The following is a 20,628-nucleotide window of genomic DNA, read 5'->3' as shown; positions in this document are numbered from 1 at the left end:
TGGAAAAACACTGGGCGCTGATAACTGCGACACAGTCCGAGAGACTAATGCGGCTGTGAACGTTATAATTTAAATTATGTATGCTTGTTACCTTCAATAAAGATTTATTATTATTATTTTTAAAAAAAGATCGCGGAAACAAATAACGCGACACTCGACTCGTATTGACCGCGAAAAGCGCTTAGGGGCCTTGTCGATACGCATGTTTGTGTGAGTGTGTCATTTCGAATGTTTGCAGGTAGTTTCCGTACTGGTACATATGTCTACTGTGGTACAGCTTATCTAGTGCAGACTTGTCTTATGATAATTATATTTCAAATTATTCATAGATGTTGTTCTCTCCAATGACGTTCTATACACATAGACAATTCACGTCATACAAAAACATACCACAAATGATACCATAATAAGCTTCTACTGCCATATCTATACATTTCTGCGTTTACTCCAGTTGTTTAAAATATTATTGCTCAATAGGCAGCAATGTGAACGCTCGAACCCGATTTGGACGGTGACATCTGTGGAGTAGCAGTTATGAAAGACGAAAGTTTGTATGTTTATTTAGTGTTTCTGTGTGTATATATTTGTTACTCCTTAACACTCTAAATGTATTCGGATCTAATAAGCTAAGGTATGAGAGAGAAACACTCAAATATAATATGTTTATTCACATAAAATAATTCGGGAAACTGGTTATTAAAATGTTAAGTACCCTGAAATAAATTTAATCTGTTAAATTTTGTCTTTGGTATTTAGACCTCTTTTCCAGGGTCTTTTTAGCATTTGTAAGCGGACACCAAAATATCTTTTGTCAAAAATAAATGTCATAAATGTGGCTAATTGGACTGTGTGTGACAATTTGACTAAATTGATAAAATATATTGACAATATATATAAATAAATATACAGAATTGTAGTGTAAATAAGTGTCAACTATCACTAGGTTACGATACGTCTGTGATACCGTGTAAATAACACTAGTTTGTAATTAGTCACGTTCTTGTAAGCCTTTCATATTCACCGGCAATGACTTATGTACGGAAGTACACAAAATACAATACTGGCAATCATTGTTCACTGGGACTTTAAAAAAAGCGACTCTATAGTTTTCATTTCTGACTGTGTGCTTGTCGCATCCTTTCAAAAATATTGGTTTTACTAAATTATTTACGTTTTTTGCCAATCCATCTTATATATATATATATATATATATATATATATATATATATATATATATAAAATAAACATACCGGTGATAAGTCACACCATCTTTTTATTAACGTAGCGTCGATAACGTATTATTTGAACACTTTTTTAAAGCATACATAGACTTGGTGATTGACACACGACTAAGAAAAATGTGCTTACATTGTCTGTGAGCACACTTTTGCCGTTCCACTGCCTACTGCGAATGATATGTCCATATGTATAGAACGTCATTGGTACTCCTAGTCAAAATAAAAGATTCAGTATGTACCTACGTACCTACATAACAAAAAGAAATGTTTTAGTTAGACACCTAGTTTTAAATAAATATTTCTGTCTAGCAAGTATTTAATAGGTGTTATATTTCTTAACTACGAATCGGTGAAGCGGTTCAATAGAGTATTTTAAGAGAATAAAGAGAATTTTAAGCAGGGCTAGGTGACATAGCCGTACTTGGTTTTAGGAAGCCCTTCTACGATTTGCCGATGACGAAATAATATAGTCCCACTAGTGACGACTGACGCGCCGCTCGTGCCTCGCGTGTCTCCTGCTTGGTTAAGTATATGCAATGGTAGTTAAAACTTAGAACAAACCTCATTTTCAATGTAACTATGGGTAACTCATTCAAACTCCAGGATTTTATGTTTTTCTCATCAAGACCTTTCCAACGATATACAACGTGAACCAGAAAGGGTATAACATCCCTTCAATGGTACGTTATTTGGGTCATATGCAATAGTATGGTGATGTTTAAGTTTTAATAAATAAATAAAAAAAAAAGAAAAAGACTTCCCTACGAAATAAAAATATTATTTTACAATTTCTTTTCTTAGACAACCCTAAATTTAAAGAGACTGCCAGTTTTAGGCGGGGCCTTTGTTTATAAACAGAATGAGGTCACCTACCTATGGACTTAAACAAAAACAATAATCTATGATTAAGGAGTATGCACACTACATGAAATGTGGCTTGTGTCTTTGCTATTATTCATTCATTTTTTACTTCCTGTTATTGAAACAAATAAACAAAATAAGAAATTACATAATATTACACAGTTTGACGTCTGTATTCCTGAAGGGTTAGAGGTGTATTTTTTCCACCCACGTTTCACTATGTTTAATTCCCACGTAATTGGGGGCGAGCATCTAGATTTCTGAACTATGGGCTGCTAGTGAGAAATATCCTACGAAAAAATTACTGCCCCATTCCATACCCAGGCCGGGTACAAACCCTGTCCGGGAATGGAGTAGGTACATATTATTAATACGAGGATGGTCAAAGATATCAATATTTGACAAAAAAAAACGTGAAGAACAATTTCTAAAGGAGTCTATTAGAATTATCTTTATTGGATAAAACATTTTTGAATTAAAATGTCAAGACTCATTTGCCCAGTAATAAGAACAGCTACAGTGCCATTCAGACCAAACCATAATAATGCTTACACATTTTTGCTTCACGGCAGAAAAAGGTGCCGTTGTGGTACCCATAATCTACAATTACAAATTTGGAATTATTTTCAATGTAACTTGAAGAAAACTTTAAATAATTCTACATTGAAGTGCTTACATAATAACTTATCAAAAATGTGAACTCATTTAATTTCGAACATAATAAACAAATCTTGAATTAAAAATGGTGCAGTGTGTAGGGTGCCTTTAGAATAGACATTTACACACACACAGAGCAGTAAATATCGTGTTTCAAAGCACAATTCAAAGAGTATTAACGCAGACAGGCCGATCTTTTCAACCTCACATATTTAAAAAAACACAAAATGTAAAAACACAGTTACAATTACACTAGTTTTTACTTTTAAACGTGTTTTATTTAAATTTGTAACACTCGCAGAAATCAGAGTAAATACTAACATAACATAGTTTCATAATAAGATTAGAATTAAAAAAAAATCTTTATTGGGTAATACATAACCACAGTAAATACAAATTTAGAAGTATTCAATGTCAGCTAAAGTAAATGCACATACAAAATAACTTTGTCTTCATGGCAAAATGAGAACACAAATTGCTTCACAGCTGCAATGAATCGTAGGCATTTTACTATTATCTGATATTATGTCACATCTACTTTTTTCATCTGTTTAAGGTCAAAGAGAGTTCAAAAAAAATAGCTGATTAGGGTTGAGGGAATCATAGTTTTTGCGAAAACTTAGCACTTTAAATATTGTATTAAATTATAATGCTAATTCATTTCTGACTTCACATAGTCATTAGAGATAACCTAAGGAATGTCTGGTTCAAAGCATAGTATACCCATTTAGTTTCACCTTGTATAATGGGAATCTGTCTGAACCTTTGCACCACCGTTTTTGTGATGTATATAGGAAGGTATACATATTATAAGGATTTCCGTCACGCTGTCTCTTCGTATTCATAAGTATCATCTTTTCGTAGGTAGTAGGCTAGGCTGATCTGTCATGTGACAAACTTGAAAATGAAAACTAGGTTTTTACATTAACGTACCTTACTACTAGCGGCTAGTTCAATTTCATATTATAGAGAGTTATTTGACTGAAGTTCAGAAAATCTGCCACCCAATCCTAAAATATACGAGGCATAGGTATATTTTTTTAAATGTGTCTACCACATTTAAAAAATATTTAATTTTATTTAATAGGTACCTGCAACCATCCCCAAACTATAAGCAGATATGTATCTAAATATTTGAATTTGGGCACTTAATTAGGCCATCTTGGTCACATAAAACAAAGAAAAACAGCATTTTAAAAAACGTTTTTATTTAATAAAAATGATGCAATAATAGCGTTGCAATGCAATAAGCTGCCTTATACATTAACATCTTTTGTGTCCATTTAAGGCTATTAAAAGCTCAAAGCAATTTATTATAGTAAGCTCAGCTTATATCTGATATATTATTTAAGATATAATATTGTATAAATAAATGTATGACTAAATATGTACAAAAATCTTTGGTGTCTATACTAATAAAATATATTGTCTGTGATCTGATGATGACGTCAGACCTGCACGTGAGGTCTGGTCGATCGAAACGACTGCACTTAAAATTAATGCAATCTTTGTTACGTTTACAGGATAGTTACTTTTTCTTTTTATTATAAGTCACAATGCCAAGTTTTTTTGTTGTTTTCTTTTTTTATCTTCATTTAATATTATACAATATCATTTATACATACCTCCTTAACAATAAAAACAATGCATATGAAAAGGTAATCTATAAACTGAATCTATAAACTAAGGGCCCAGACACATTCAACACAGTTTGTACAAATGAAAGGAATGTAACCCTAATTTATATTTTCTTATCATAAAATATTTGTTCTTACATTACCTATAAATAATATAAAGTGTATCTATATTTATTTATTAGTCTCATAGAATTATCAACCACTATTAAAACCAGTTTAATGAATGGTATGATTAAGGTAGCAATATGATAGATTAAATTCCTTTCATGCTACCATACGGCATACACTCTTAAATCTATAAAGTCCAGCTTTATAGAACCCACTCACGCCATAGTTAATGTGCCTGCGCCCATACCAAATCCTACACCTTTAGGACCATAGTTCTTTCCGTAGCATCCACGGCAGTAAATTTCACCGTTGGGCCCATCGTTTAAATTTGTAGAATCCTGTAATCCAAAAATACAATTTGTAATGAAAATGCTAAAACTGCTGTCATATACATCTTCTTAACTTTCAAGTTCGTTTTAACAAAGTTGTTAATTGGTTTAAGTTTGGAATATTTATATCATGACTATAAAATATGGTTCCTAATTCCTACTCTATTCTTCTTATTGTTGCTTTTACAGAAGAGCCACCACACATTAGCCAATGCCAGGTTGAGGATGGATTAACCAATTATTGAGTATATTAACAATGAATTTTCAAGTTTTAACGGCAATACTCATAGAAAATACCTAACGGAAAATATTTATACTACCACATATATTACTTTTAGGAATGTTATTTAGCCTAATCTTATTATTCCTGAAATAAAGTACATTAAATATTTACAAATGGAGTAGACAGGAAACATATTTTAAAGGAAGTAGGACAGGCACAGAACACTTTTACTCTAACGAAGGACGGGGTAATTTCTGCGCTAGCACTCGGATGTTGGTGAAAATTAGTTTTGGGACTTAAGAACCCTTAACTCGAGATGCGAATTTCAAATGCCAACTCCTGATTTATTGGTAGCCTCTGAAGTCTGAACAATTCATAATAGAAGGAGAAGTATTCTCCTGCCTATCACATGTATGTCACTTTGACATAATTCCTAAAAATATGTCATCAATTTATCAGCTCAGTAATGTCAATGTAATTTATGAATTAAGACTTAAGTTGCTTTTATAGGTTTGTATTTTGTAGCCTAAAGCCTAGGTACAATCGTTATCGGTATCGGCAGATAATAATACTTATACTTTGCTTTGGAAACTCGAAATTAATTAGTAACTTTGAAATCTAGCAAAGATTTATTCAAAATGATAACATTTAGTACAATATGTTTATTAACAATACTTTTAACTAATTTCTATAGTGTTACTGCCGAATTTTCTACAGAAGACTGCGCATCACTAGGATTCATAAAAGCTAATCTCTTATGTTCCTCTTGTGATAAACTAAAGGACTTTAATCTGGAGCAGTTACAAGAACACTGCAAGGAATGTTGTCATCATGATGATTCTGTGGCCAAAGAAAAGAAGTACGCTCGCGCAATACTTGAAGTATGTACATGTAAATTTCCGGCCTATCCTCAAATACAAGCATTTGTAAAAGGTGACAAACCTGCCAAGTTTCCAAATTTGCAGATTAAGTATGTTAGAGGATTAGATCCAATTATAAAGTTGCTAGATAAGGATGGTATAGTCAGAGATACTGTTGCAATTGAGAAGTGGAACACAGATTCCGTTGAAGAATTTTTAAATGCCCGGCTAGTGAAGGAGGAAGATGAAGACAAAGGCTACTTGAAGACAAATCTTATATAATACATATGATGGTATTTTATTTTCTCAAAATATTTGACATAATATGGAGCACAACTTTTGTAAAATCAATTATTTATTTGGTATTATACTTACAAGAGATCTGTGGCAGTCTGCACATGAGAAGCACCTCTTGTGCCATGTGCCATTTTTGGAGTGCATCTGTTCTGCAGCATAGACCGGGAAGCCACAGCGTGGGCAACCCTTACCCTTTTCTGCTTTTGGTCCAGTAAATGGAAGCTGCTCAAGACTGGAAATTTTAACAATATTATGTGAATTATTTTATGTTACTTATCAATAAATTACAACTGGTCTTACATCTCTGCCTATTACATCATTATTAATGAATCATTATTTTGACTTCAAGTATACGGGGATTTGTAAACCACAACACAGGACTCTTTTATTTGCAAGCTTGCTGAAATGTATTGCCAAATTATTAATTAAAACATTATGACCTCTTGGTTTGTACTTCAACAACATCAATACATTAATTAATTGAAATTCAATAGAGATATATATACCATTTTTGTTTTATTTTTAAGATACACTAAAATAAATTAATTACTTTTTTCTTGATCAAGTGCACAAACTGTGATTGTAGTTATATTTTTTGTTTAGATTGTAATTTTTTTGTATGAATGCAGTAATAATACTTACTAAGTACTGGTGGGATCAGAATCGGTGGACACAAGAGTTGGAGCATGACCATAGCCGAAGCCTCTTGGTCCAAAGAGCTTAGCATAGCAAGCGCGGCAGTGGATTTCCTTGTCAGGCCCATCACATGCCAGCATAGAGTCAAGTGGACGATGGCATTCAGCACAGTTGAAGCATTTCTTGTGCCACATCTGTGATCAATGTATTTGTAATTAAAACAGGAAACTAGGTTATTTGTAAAATGACAATAGCTATCAAAATTCATGCTTATATAGTGCCTGTATGTGGACATCTGTTTCTTTAAGGTTTGAAATCTAGATTGGGATTGCCACATGTCCATACACTTGTTGGTGTAGAATAGACAATATTAATAATATATTTATTTACCATAGGGAGTAACATGAACATAACATATTGCAACAACACTTGGTGAAGTGACACACATCATGAAGCTCATCAGTATGTAAAGGTAGCTTAGACATGGAGAGAAGAACTGATAAGAAACTCCCAGCCCATCTTTTAAACCATATTAATATAACAACATAACCTACTTAATATAATTTAAGTTGGCCTGTGCAGAACCACACATATTCATAATCTACTATAGGTACTATAACAAACCATGTGGGCTCTCCGGTAACAAAGCAAAATGTCAGATTTAAGTATTACAAAAGGGAGACAGACATGATATTATATAAAAATTTGTAGCTCCTCCGCTTAATACATAGGTAGGGACTATAGAGCTTAGCTTTTTTATCTGTCTAGATAATTTACATCCTAGTTGATATTATAAGTTCATTATCAAGTGATAGTATTATTTTAATCATTAATAGTTATTCATAAACCCTTCTATGAATGAGAAAAGCAAAGTAGTTTGAACTTTAACTAGATAATATAAAAAGGATAAGCTAATTATTATATTATCATTTTTTGTAAGTAATCTTCCATCTTTGAGTTTTACTGGTTTAAGATATTATATAACACGTATTAGAGAACTTTTCATTAACTAATTTGATGTCCATATAAATAGTAAGTTTAACTTAATATAAACAAATGGTACTAACAGTGCCTTTGGCGAGTTGTTGTTCCGCAGCGAACACCATACCGCCACATCGAGGGCAACCTTGTCCTTTAGGAGCTTTGATTGATGTGGTGTCCGGGTTGTAAAATGGACGGTTGGCGGAAATTTCATCCTCACTAAAACAATAAATGAAACAAATATTAGATATACGTTAAGATTTAAATGTGCGTTGCGACCAGGTACCGGAAGGCGTAGTGTTGGTAGGCCCCCCATAACATGGACCGACGATCTGGTCAAGATCGCCGGATTACGTTGGATGAGAGCAGCGCAGGACCGATCGTCGTGGAAATCTTTGGGGGATGCCTTTGTCCAGCAGTGGACGTCTTCCGGCTGATGATGAAGTAGACGCCTACATATTAACTATATTATTTAGCGTCAAACTATTCAATTAAATATTAAGTTTTCTGGAAGCATCATTTCGACAGCATTCGTGGAATAAAATAAAAATTTCAGCTTTGAGTAGCAGTAGGTAACTTACGATAAACCGTCCGTCTGAAGGAATCCGGAGCCGCAAGCAAATCCGTATCCATGTGGGCCCCATTTCTTTCCATAGCAAGTCTTACAGTAGACCTCCGAATCAGGTCCATCGCAGGCGATGATCGAGTCAAGTGTCTTGGTACAGTCGCGGCACTTGAAGCACTTGCGGTGCCACTCGCGTCCCTTGGCCAGCACCTGCTCGGCTGCGTACACCACTCCGCCGCACCTGGGGCACCCCTTGCCGGGCGCGGCCTGGATGGCGGCCGTGTCTATCACGGTGGTCCTGGGAGCGCAGTCGCTGTGACACATCCAACTCATTAGTCATTTGAATGTGAGTTTAAACTCTCTATTGCTCTTGATTAAACTTATGCGACAATTTGGTGAGTTTTTATTTATCCAAATGTTTTGAGTTTTCTTTAGTGTTAATTCCGCCAATATTTCTCTTTTAATTCGACACGTGTTTCGCCTCTACACCTTCGCCTCCATCAGGAGATATTGACTCGCCAAACTCTGGCACGAGACTCTCGGAATTATCACTAAAGAAAACTCAAAACATTTGGATAATTATGGATTTCCGCAAAGTAACGCCTAATTAAATAAAGTTATTATTTCACTTTCAGGGGCCATATACGTACAGAATGCAGGTACTTTCAAGATTTACATTTCCTTTTATTATTACAACACTAGAAATAAGAAGTTGCCTATTACTGAATCAGTAAACTTCTTACGGTACAAAATATATTTACATTTTTAAACTAAAGTGTCAGCCTCAGTTCAGGCGTGATATATAAATAAATTTAATGTTTTATTTAACCCAGGCTCCTCTGTAAGTCGGACTAATACTCAACAGCGGAATTCCGAAGCGATCCGACAGTCTGGGACTAAATTATGATTATCTTATAGCAGTAGCGGTGACATAGTAGGACCTTCAATATTATAAATTGTATTTTATTTCAAAGACCGCTTATATTAGGTACACTGGAAGTGTTTTCACAGCGCTCTATTTTTTTTCCGAAGCGATGGTAGTGCTGTGACATCAAAAAGTATTCTAAAGAAATAAGTTTTAAGAAAATCATATCAATATCAAGGGTACCACCCTTATTACGGCCAACAGTAAATGAACCGCTACCACTTACCTATGCTAACCAATTTATTATTTATGTTTATGTCATATCTTTCAATAATATAGCTAACATGATTATCGATAAGAGTCATTTGTAAGTCATTAAATTGGTTTCGGATAACCTGGATAGGTCTAGTTGTTTTAGTTTCGATACATTATTTAGTGGAGATTTGACGAAAACCTTAAAAAACATTCCGATCTTCGAGATAGCATTACTTAATACTAAGGAGGTAGGTACTTAATACCATAAATAGCTATCTAATAAAACCGATATGAATAAAATTGTTAAACCTAGTGTAAATTCTAATACGACGTCATACATAAGAATGTCACGTCATGTTATTAACGTCATTCAGCTTACACGGAGTTACGCAGTCTTTATGTCACAGATACACGACAGTGCGTAAGATAATAAAAACTAAAATAAATGAGTCGGATCTGCTTCGGATTAGGTACTTAATGTGTTGTAAGCGCGTACCACGTCGTCGGTATTAAAATTAGATCGTTCGAGAACGGACAGGGCGTTCTATTTTCAAATTGGCAATGTGCCATCTCTTGTTTGTATTGTAAGCTGTTTTTATGAAAGTGAGGCGATGGAAATATCCTAAACCTGTATGTAACCCGAGAGACTCTAGATATAAGTCTGTTGCTACTCCAGATATTTCATAAAATGTTTTTCTTTTTGCGCTGGACTTAAATTTTAATGATGTTATTTTAATTTCTCATTGGTAACTAGATACCCACGCCGTAACGCATTAAGAACTATTTCAAAGTAAGTAGGTCGATAGGTAAGAAACGAATTTTTGATTATAAAAGTAATTATAAGTGATCATAACCTATGAAAAGTTTCATTCTTGTTCAATTTTGTTATTAAAAATGTAAATAGAAATTAAAATAAGGTCTCACCCGTTAGTGTAGGCATCGCTTTGAAGAACACCAGCTCCTTTACCATAACCGTAGCCTTTAGGACCAAACTTCTTAGCGTAGCAAACTAAAAAATAATACAATAACATTAAATTCAGTAGCCACGGTAAATATTTTATGTTACGTTATTGATAGAATGAATGCAAACAATACAGTTCCGAGTCAAACATCGACATCGTTATCAGACAATTGTGATGGAAATACTGTTATAACTTGTTAGTCTGAAAAATTTCAATCAGTTATAGTTATTACATCACCATCAAAGGAACCAACACCAACCTTTGCAGTAAATGTCTTTGTCGGGCCCTTCGCAACAGTTTGTAGAGTCGAGCCGCTTGGCACAATCTCCACACTTGAAGCACTCCTTGTGCCATGCCTGGACAAACAGTAGGAGGATAAATCGGTTAGTCATGCAGGAGACGGAAAACTTGTCCTTAAAGAAACTGAAGGTGAGATTATAGGTCTTTATATAGTACGCACACACTTTTAAACTTGCAGTTAAATTCAACATTTAGTTAAAGGATAGAAAAAACATCCGCAGAAATAATTGAAATGGGTACCTCGGCAGTAAATTTGTTTATCTGGCCCGTCACAATGAATCATTGAGTCAAGCATCTTGTGGCAAGCACAACAATTGAAGCACTTTATGTGATAAGCCTACGATTAAATGAAAGTTGCATGAATTGAACTATGTGGAGGTGTACCTTATAAATAAATGATGCACAGAATACACCAAAGCTGATTGGGTTGAACAAATAATATTGGACTAGGTTAGTTTGTGGTAGCTTGCACCCATTTGTATTAATGTGAGGTGAGCATACATATAAATTACCTTTCCACGGGCAAGCATCTGCTCAGCAGCGTAGACAAATCCTCCACAACGCGGACATCCTTGTCCGGGGGGTGCTTTTGCAATAACCCGCGGTTCCAAACAAGCCCCATTGGTTCTCTTTCCATCCCTAAACATATTTTTATATGTGAAAAAAAAATTAAGGTATAACAATTGTCGAGCAATAATGGTAGAAGATATGTTAAGATGGTAACGGGCTCCAGAGCACTCTGGTAGCCACTAACTACACAAATTATATTATATCAATGATATGGACGAAGCAGCGGCGCACCTCCGCCGTAATGGGAGAAGGTCAGGGCTCCCGCCCGCTCCGCGCCGGCCCGGTAGACCGGGTAGACCACCGCACTACCGACTACTGGCTATTACATTGAGGGCACTTTCCTTATCCCATCACATTATTACATGGATCAGTTGGAAGACAAAGAAGCGTTATTGTCGGTGTTAATGTGTCAGTATATAGCAAAGGGTTACAAGAAGAGTGATCTAACATGCACTAGTGGTGCGTCACGGACGCTGCGATGTCGTGATGACTCTACAAATGTGATATCTCACCGATGCTCCGCTGTGTCGGGGTCGCTCCGGTCGTTAGGGAGGGTGGGTGGTGGCGGGAATGCCACCGACCTGGCGACAGCCCTGCGAGTCTGTCGGGCCGACGCCAGAGACGGCCGCACTCCCGAACCGTTCAAGCAATACTCAGGAAGTGGTAGTCGACTATTTTATTAATTTTTTGACTTAAAGTATAGTAAATAAATAGACTGATTAACAAAATAAATTAAGCGATAACCATAATAACCTAACTAATTTTAAAGTACAGAATGGAGATGACTAGGCGCCGCTGGTTGGCCGAGATGTGTGTCGGCGGTCCGGGTGCTCTGCTGGCCTGGGCTCGCGCTCAGTTCCTGTTGCGACATAAACGAACACTGGTCATGCACGTGTCAGGCGGAGTAATGTACAGCCGAGCGCGCTCTACTTATATATGAGTCTATGTACACGCAGTTAATGTTGTTACGTACGAGCCCGCAGGCCGGTCGACGAGCGACCTCGGTGTAGATAAGGAAAGACCCTCAGTGCGCGGGCGGCGGGAGTGTTAAGTAGTTATCAACTTACGCGTTCTCGCCCTTCAGGTGGTCGCCGGCGTCCATTGACAGGCATCCGGCACCACCGCCGAAACCGTATCCTTTAGGTCCGAATTTACGCGCGTGGCAAACTTTGCAGAATAGTTCTCCTTCGTGTTCTGTGCAGTTGGTGGAGTCCAGCAACTTCTGGCAGAGACCTGAGGTGGAAGAATACTCAGTCATGATACAGCATATTACGATTAGCGGAAACATCCAATGAAGCAAATATTGAATACTTTTTAGCAGTGAAGGGTGTGTGGTTATGATACGGTACTTAAGATCCTATCGTCTATCTATTCATAAATGTTGTTCTGTTTCAGTGACGCCTCTGTGAGTTTTATCCTTGGAAAAGCATCAGAGAGATCAAATTAACAATACCACTAATGGTCAAATTTCTGAAATGTCTTCAGATTACTTCTAAAACTACTTCTTCTGTTAGCTATTCTAAAACGTCTGGCTAACATTTAAACAGCAACAGGATCCCTGTTGTTACTTGTACTATACTGTACCTTGAGTCTTGACTGGATGTTACTAGTACTGTACTGTACCTTGATAGTCTTGACTGGATGTTACTAATACTGTACTGTACCTTGATAGTCTTGACTGGATGTTACTAGTACTGTATCTTGATAGTCTTGACTGGATGTTACTAGTACTGTACCGTGATAATCTGACTGCACACGAAAACACTAAAAGTTGCTTTTGATCTCTAATACTTTTAACCCTAATTTTTAACTTGTAGTATATTTTACAAGGCATTTTATTATATTTTATTTGGAACTCTAGTAACTTTTTGAGTTAATTTTTTTGACTGTATCTATTCTTACCCAATTTTTATGGTGTATTTTGGTAATTATATTTCAGTAACTAGGTACATATATTGTACATTATCGATTTGATTATTTAAATGAGTCTCTTACCAATTCTTTTCATTTAAGCTTAAATTTTCCGAAACAGTGAGAGATTGTAAAACTTCAAAATTTTGATAGGTATTCGTGTGTCGTCATATTTTATGGAACTCGATCAATAACATAAGAACGTCATTGATCTCGATAGATAAATTAATTAGTTTTTCACTTTGACTTCATATGACGTCCGCAACATTTTCCGTGTGGATATCGCTGGTTTTTCAAATTCAAATATTTTTATACAAAATAGAATATAGATAACATGAAATATTGAAGGTCAAAACGTTCTCCCATTCATTCGAAAAGGTATGTATGCCTCATGAACTGAGAAGAACGGGCGCAAGAAACTCAGCGGGCTTTTTTTTCTCCTAATTCACTTTTTTAATCTTTTTGTTTTATTTAAATTATAATTTTTTTTTAAGTTTCTTAGCGTCTGCTTAAAAATATTCCAAATCCAATCTGGAATGAAAACTAAATTTTATGGGGAGACAATTATTATGTCGTGCATCAGTCAAAACCACGTTGTTTGTTCAAATCCGCTGTGTCTGAGATTAGTGTGAACAAACAAACAATCAAACCATTGTGTGGCCTCGGCTACAATCTGTGAATTATTGTTTATACCTAATGCGTACAAATTGTTGTTTTGACACGGCCGCGGCGTGCTAACATTTAATTATAATGTTTCCATTGATTATAAACTGATAAACTGGCATCAGGTGACCGGCTTCCGTTGACACGAGAGGAATATGGTGGTGTAATAAGATATCTACTAGTGTCTCCTGCCATTATTGGAACAAACCTCGTTTTCAATAAATCTCTATGGGAAATATTTGAACCTGAATAGTTTTTGATCCTGACCATCCAGAAACCCACGCTAAGGTAGAACGCACCTGCCCTCATGTTACAAATCTTTCTTTCCCTCGTTTTTGAAGATATACTTCTTTAGGCGCGTTATGAAAAAATTATAAGAGTGAAATTTTAAGATGCGTGTACTGTAACACTGTAACACAAAAAAAACAGGGTGAAGTTGGTTATTAAAATACGTCGTTTAAACATTGAGAATTAACAATTATTGAAATTAGACACATTTCTGACAAATTACATAGATTGTTTGTTTTATTTATTTAGATTTTAGAGCATTGGTAACAAGCTGACCAAACCAAAACCAAAATACAACATAAGAATATTTACATGATATTTAAATAGGTTTATAACTGCAACATTACATTGACATAAAAGCAAAACATAGTGACGTTTGTACCTTTTTGATGTTATTGAAGATAAACTTCATTGATTATTACGTTGCGCGCGCACAGCGACATCAAAAAATAAAAGTTTTCAGAAATTTTCTGACGTTTGCGATATTAAATATTTTTTTTGGTTTCTTCGTCCATTTATAGGACAGGCAAAGGGTTCAAGCCAATACAGCCGTATTCGTTAATATTCAATAATTTATTTCAAGCTTTTTACAATATTGTTCTTTCTACAAACGTAGAATAGCACGACGAATAAATAATTTTAAGGATTTGTTTTGTTACGCAAAAGAAGTATAACTTCTTGCGTGCACATATGTATTCGCACACTTTTTTATTTTCTTAATTGGTACCTAGCTCATGTGAAGTTGAATTGATTAATAGTTTAATTGGATAATCTTGAATAAAAATATTTATATTAAAAGTATGTTGGTATTATAATGCAACTTGTTATTACTATTACCTATACTGTATTAATTTATTTAACCAAAAACAATTTTTTAACGTTTTGTAATAAATTAATTTCTATATAATTGGATCTGGTTTTAAAAAAGTAATTATTTGGTAACGTTAACTACTAGTTAACTAGTTTTGTGACGTTGGATGTAAACAGCAGATTATCGTATTTTTGGGGTTTAAATATTATATTGGGTTCGTCTCAGTTAGCAAATAACGATACGCGGCTAAGAGCACACGACACAAGGTAACTTCTTCAAGGTGAGGTGAATAAATAATTATATATATAAACGTTATATAGCTGAGCGTGATGACTCAGTATCATTCACATATGAAATTTATCATTCTAAGAATGTTTCACGCATTTAATTTTTTTAATTTAATTTAGTATTGACAGAAAGCCCAAATTTTTTTGTTTAGTCGACGTAGTTTGTCAGACACCTGTCATATTGTTAATTTAGTTTTACTTTAAAAAAACTATACTAAGCGTGGTACGCTTTTATGTTTTTAGGGTTCCGTAGCCAAATGGAAAAAAATGAAACCCTTATAGATCTGTCGGTCGGTCTGTCTATCCGTGTATGTCACAGCCACTTTTTTCGAAAACTATAACAACTATACTATTGAAACTTGGTAAGTAGATGTATTATGTAAACCCCATTACATTTATACACAAATAAAAAAAACATAAATTTTGGAGGTTCCCCATACCGAACTGAAACTCAAAATTTTTTTTTCATCGAGCTCATATATGTGGATAGGTCTTCAAAAATTATATTGAGTTGAATGAAATGAGTTTGCGCGAGAGACACTTCCAAGTGGTAAAATGTGTGTAACCGCACTCTGTAACGTCTAAAAGAATAGAATGATGAGAGCTGAGATTTGCACTGTATGATTTTGAGCAAAGATTTTTTGCCTTTTCCATTTAAATAATTTAATATCATTTTCCTTTGTATATTACTTTTATATTATGTTACTTGCTGCTGCGGAACCCTTCATGGGCGAGGCCGCCCGCACTTGGCCGCTTTTTTTTTAAATATTTGTTAGCGGAGCGACCAAGCACGTCCTGATATGTATATGTATATGGGCTCACCGTACAGTACGTACACCAAGCTCTACAATCACAATGTTACTCTACCCGCTACCGTGTATCATCAATCAAGTTCGTACCGCACTTGAAGCACATCTTGTGCCACTTGAGTCCTCCGGCGACCCGCTCCTCGGCCGCGTACACCGACTTGCCGCACTTTGGGCACTTGGGGTTGTCTGCTGGCTTGAAAGGCATTGTGCTCGCTTAACTTATCCTGAAAGGAAACAGAACGTGTTGACTTTGGGACACTTCAACTGTTAATACGATCACACGACTTGAACTGTGCTGTGCGTCGTGAGGTGGGGCTATCTGATGCTTATGTCACGAACACACGACACTTGAGTGTGTATCAGTGGTACGTGTACCGTGCGAGTACACAATATGCTGGCTCACGTCCAAGTCGCCTGCACCAAATCTAGAACGAACATTAACACAATTTCTCAGCGAACACATGTAACTGATTTGTTAACCAACTGGGCTTCCTCAAAATGCAACGAATGCTTCTTGTTTACAAGACGCGGGAAACGTGACGCGTGCGCAGCGCAGCGCTCCTAATTTGGGCCGGGCTGGTGGAGGCGACTGGAGCGGAACTGCACCGATATAAATAGCATTTGGAAGAAGCCACAAGACACTCGCGATTCTTATTATTATGATGGGCTATATCAATCTCGCGACAGCACGGACCTGTTCGTCGAGTCGTACGAGAGGCGTGCTCTCGGTCGCGTGTTCAGTGCAGGGCTGTGGTGCCTGGACTGTGGTGCGCGGAGGTCGAATGGCGGCGAGGGCAGGTCGCCACCGTAGTATATGTGGCTTGCACACGGCCCCAGTGGTGGGGCGCCCGACGACACCCCCACACGCCGGCATACCATCACACCCTCCCTGTTCCAAGCTGTCTTGTCTGACTCAACGGGTTCCTATGTAACAGCCGATAGGGACTTCGAAACATAACACTCGAACTATACAATCAATTTTCCTTCATTCTGTGTCAATAGAAAGAGTGCAGCTTTAGGCATCAAATGTTTTTCTTGACAGAAACCTGTCTTCGTAAAGAACATCGTTGTGGCAATATTCCCATAACAAAAGAATTACTTGTTTTTAATATTTTATTATGAATATACATAATATATCTTTGTCATTTAAAGTAACTTTTAATATTTTAATAAATTGTCGACCAGTATTTTTTCATACTAATTTGATATAAAAAAACAGATACCTAAAAGTAGTTTATAGGAATGTATAGTTAGGGTCTGTTTATGCAGTTACTAAATTGAAGAATAAAATTCGAAAAACTTTTCGTATATTTAAGTTTATGTTTTCGAATTCGATATCCCTATGTATAAAAATCTATTTGTGTATGTTCAGTATGAACTAATGTTCATACTGAATAGAATAGAAGGCTCGACCGATTTTGATAAAATAATTCTTAGGCAATCTTCAGGTTAGCCCGGTGAGTGATAAATGCTGTTAAATTTTGTATATATGATTAGCATATTACTATCTATGTATGAGATAATTTGTTTACTGAGTAATGAATTTGTATGTATTATATGAATTATAAAGAAAATATAATATAGAAGAAAATGAGAATCTGAACATCGAATACAACCGCTACTGTGACCGCAACTATGGCTATACTTCTAACATTTGCTAGACCTACTCTCAACATTATACTTATTCTTTAATATATTGTAAACAGTTTTACTATCATACCTAATTATTTCAAACTGAAACCAATCAAGGTAAATTGTACTTGTAAAATACATAAGAGTACAACAGTCACCATTGTAAAAAAAAAGTGTGTGCGTGTAATCTTTACGCGTGATTGAAGTAATAAGTTTAATAATAATTAACTTTAGGAATAATTAACAGAAGCATAAATATATTACATTAAATTTACGTTAAATAAAGCCGTGTTACCAACTAAGCACTCACGTATTACTGAAGAGCTAAGAGCATTGTTAGACTTTTGCTATTTTTTTCTCGGAAAAGCTGACGGGTTAACTTAGTTAGCAATGTTGGCATTTTCTCTACCTAAAATAAAAAAATGCCTATATTAATATATAATTTTATTAATATTATTTTATCAAGTGAAATTTTATATATATTACAAAGAATGATATAATGTTATATTTCAATATTATTATTCATCAGAATATAAACACACACTTTTTACAGGTCAGATCATTATCAGGTTCTTGATTTTCTCTTTTATTCTTATTTATTGATGAAAGAGTAAAATGTTCCTGGGATTGCGCCATTTTATTAGAGTGATTATTATTTTTATTATATATTCATTAATAATTAGATTCATTGTCGATTCGCACATTTTAATATTTTCACTCATTAAAAAATAATTGATAATAAGAAATTGAAGGTTATATTATTATTAACACATATAAATATGACGTTGTTATTCAATATTAACAAATAAGCTCGAACCCTTTGCCTATCCTAATAATGGAAACGAAAAAAAAAACAAATTAACGAATGTCAGATAATTTCTGAAACCTTATATATTATTATTTATTGCAGTAGTAGTAATAAATAAACATTAAAAACACTTTTTAATGTTTATTTATTAAAAAATATTAATGAGATTTTTAAAAAATATTACTGAGCAATTTTAAATATTTTTTAAAACCATTATAACGGCTTGAAAAATTATTTCAATTGACTTTTGTACTGAGCGTTACTTACGTCAGAAAAAAATTCTGAGTTACCCCCAAGTCGCGCCTAAAGAAGTTTACTTCAACAATGAGCATAATATTATAATATATAATTAATTATTATTATAAATTATATTGCAATTATTTGCAAGGTGAAGTATAGGTACAGTATAGTATAGGTACCTACAATTTTATTGGACCATAAAATATAATGGTAATTTAAATTAAAAATAAATGCTCTTTTTGAACATTTGTGGAAATGTTCATAAATAATTTATTCGTCTAGGTAGCCTCTTGCTGTTAGACAAACGATAAAAACAGGCCAGGAATATTAGTTTAATGTGCGTGACAAGCTACTTCTTACACTCGCGATTTGTATGACACTATGTTATTCTTACTTTATTTCATAAAATATTCTTTTGAATATTATTTTATACAATAAGAAGTGTTTTAATGAATGTTCATACTATTAGCTATGCTGTTTTAAATTAGTGGTATTGTTTCTTGTTGTTGATCTTACAGCATCTAGTACGTACCTATAAGATCAACAATAACAAACAATTAGTTGTTTTATAAAATATTGATGGATTAAGATTAGCCCATAACAATTGGGAACTGTACTCTCGAAATTGTCGACGAGTAGGTACCTACATCTACCTCGGCCAACAATCCAATTAGGCAGGTCCAATTTCGCGAAAGAGGTCACTCGTCGAATCCAATTCGGATGGGCAGCGTTCGTTTTTTTTTATGGAATGGGAATACGAACGAGTGTACGGGTCACCTGATGTTAAGTGATCACCGCCGTCCACATTCTCTTGCAACACAAGAGGGAGCGACGTCTCTACGCAACGCCAAGTGATCCAGCCGTTCACAGAGCACTTGGTTCCCGACAATTCGAGCTGCTCTGCGTTGCACGCGGTCCTAAATGGATCGAGCTGATACTGGGGTGCGCCAGACCAGAGATGATAGCAATACTCCATGTGTGGCCGGACCTGCGATTTGTACAGCGCTAGAATGTAGGCGGGCTTGAAGTATTGCCGTGCTCTATTAATGACGCCCAGCTTCTTCGAAACCAATTTAGCTTTGCCCTCAAGATGGCAACGAAAGTGGCAATTGCTCGAGATTTCGAGACCCAGTATTCCGATACTAGGCGAGGCTTTAAGAGAAGTGTTGTCGAAGAGCTGTGATACGACAAATGGGGTTTTTTGGTGGACTAGATTTAAGGTTCTGGTCGACGATTACCCGAGAGAGACCTGCATGGCTTGTGTATACGGCATCACCAGTGCTGTCGTCTGCATAGCAATGTATGTTGGAGGTGTCCAACATATCATTATATGCAAATATTGAGCAGGTAATCAACTGTAAACAGATCCTGTAGATGAAGCCACAACCTGAGAGTTGAACAAAGCATACAAGATTTCATGACGATACGTCACTCGAATGGTGTGCTCAGTTGGAAGAGCACTGGCACGGAACGCCAGAGGTCGTAGAGTCCCGCATCGTTCATAAAATTTTGTTTTCAAATTTTATTTGTGTATTTATATTTATTTAAAAATTGAGTCGATTGATATATGGCGTCAGATTCCAAAATATTATTTTTATTGTTTTTGTTTGGATTAATTTTGTTTTGTTTTTGTACACAGACTTAGTTTACCTCGCTTCGGTCAAATATACGTCGCAGCGAAGTGGTACGATGAGTGACTGCGGCATCCTAGTTTACTATATTGTGTGTAGTGTCACTTTAAGAATGTGGGCCGCAAAATATTTAGTATTTTCAAATCGAACACTCATTTTATCGAGTGTATTATAAGAAGATTTTTGGATAACAGATCACAATTA

At 35.3% G+C, this 20,628-nt stretch overlaps 2 protein-coding genes across 7 annotated transcripts; one reads left to right on the top strand and one right to left on the bottom strand.

Moving 5' to 3' along the window:
* Nucleotides 1-3,947: 3,947 nt before the first annotated feature.
* LOC126970560 (muscle LIM protein 1-like) lies at nucleotides 3,948-16,974 on the bottom strand. Of its 6 annotated transcripts, none has more exons than XM_050816532.1 (11): nucleotides 16,808-16,974; nucleotides 16,204-16,337; nucleotides 12,412-12,577; nucleotides 11,287-11,413; nucleotides 11,015-11,111; nucleotides 10,437-10,521; nucleotides 8,409-8,705; nucleotides 7,914-8,046; nucleotides 6,853-7,040; nucleotides 6,289-6,442; nucleotides 3,948-4,839 (listed from the first exon to the last, which is right to left on the bottom strand). In XM_050816532.1, the coding sequence occupies exons 2-11, from the start codon at nucleotides 16,316-16,318 to the stop codon at nucleotides 4,717-4,719; spliced, it is 1,485 nt and encodes a 494-aa protein (XP_050672489.1). In that variant the 5' UTR covers nucleotides 16,319-16,337; nucleotides 16,808-16,974; the 3' UTR covers nucleotides 3,948-4,716. The 6 variants fall into 6 exon arrangements, with proteins under 6 accessions (XP_050672489.1, XP_050672488.1, XP_050672493.1 ...); XM_050816531.1 differs by lacking the exon at nucleotides 11,015-11,111 and adding an exon at nucleotides 10,734-10,830; XM_050816536.1 differs by lacking the exons at nucleotides 3,948-4,839; nucleotides 6,289-6,442; nucleotides 6,853-7,040; nucleotides 7,914-8,046 and having other exon boundaries at nucleotides 8,405-8,705.
* Nucleotides 5,270-6,718, top strand: LOC126970570 (selenoprotein F). Its single transcript, XM_050816547.1, has one exon. The coding sequence runs from the start codon at nucleotides 5,692-5,694 to the stop codon at nucleotides 6,193-6,195; it is 504 nt and encodes a 167-aa protein (XP_050672504.1). The 5' UTR covers nucleotides 5,270-5,691; the 3' UTR covers nucleotides 6,196-6,718.
* Nucleotides 16,975-20,628: the final 3,654 nt, after the last annotated feature.

The sequence above is a fragment of the Leptidea sinapis genome, chromosome 21 (assembly GCF_905404315.1).
Source record: "Leptidea sinapis chromosome 21, ilLepSina1.1, whole genome shotgun sequence".
Lineage (NCBI taxonomy): Eukaryota > Metazoa > Arthropoda > Insecta > Lepidoptera > Pieridae > Leptidea > Leptidea sinapis.
This window is presented reverse-complemented; position numbering and strand designations above follow the sequence as displayed.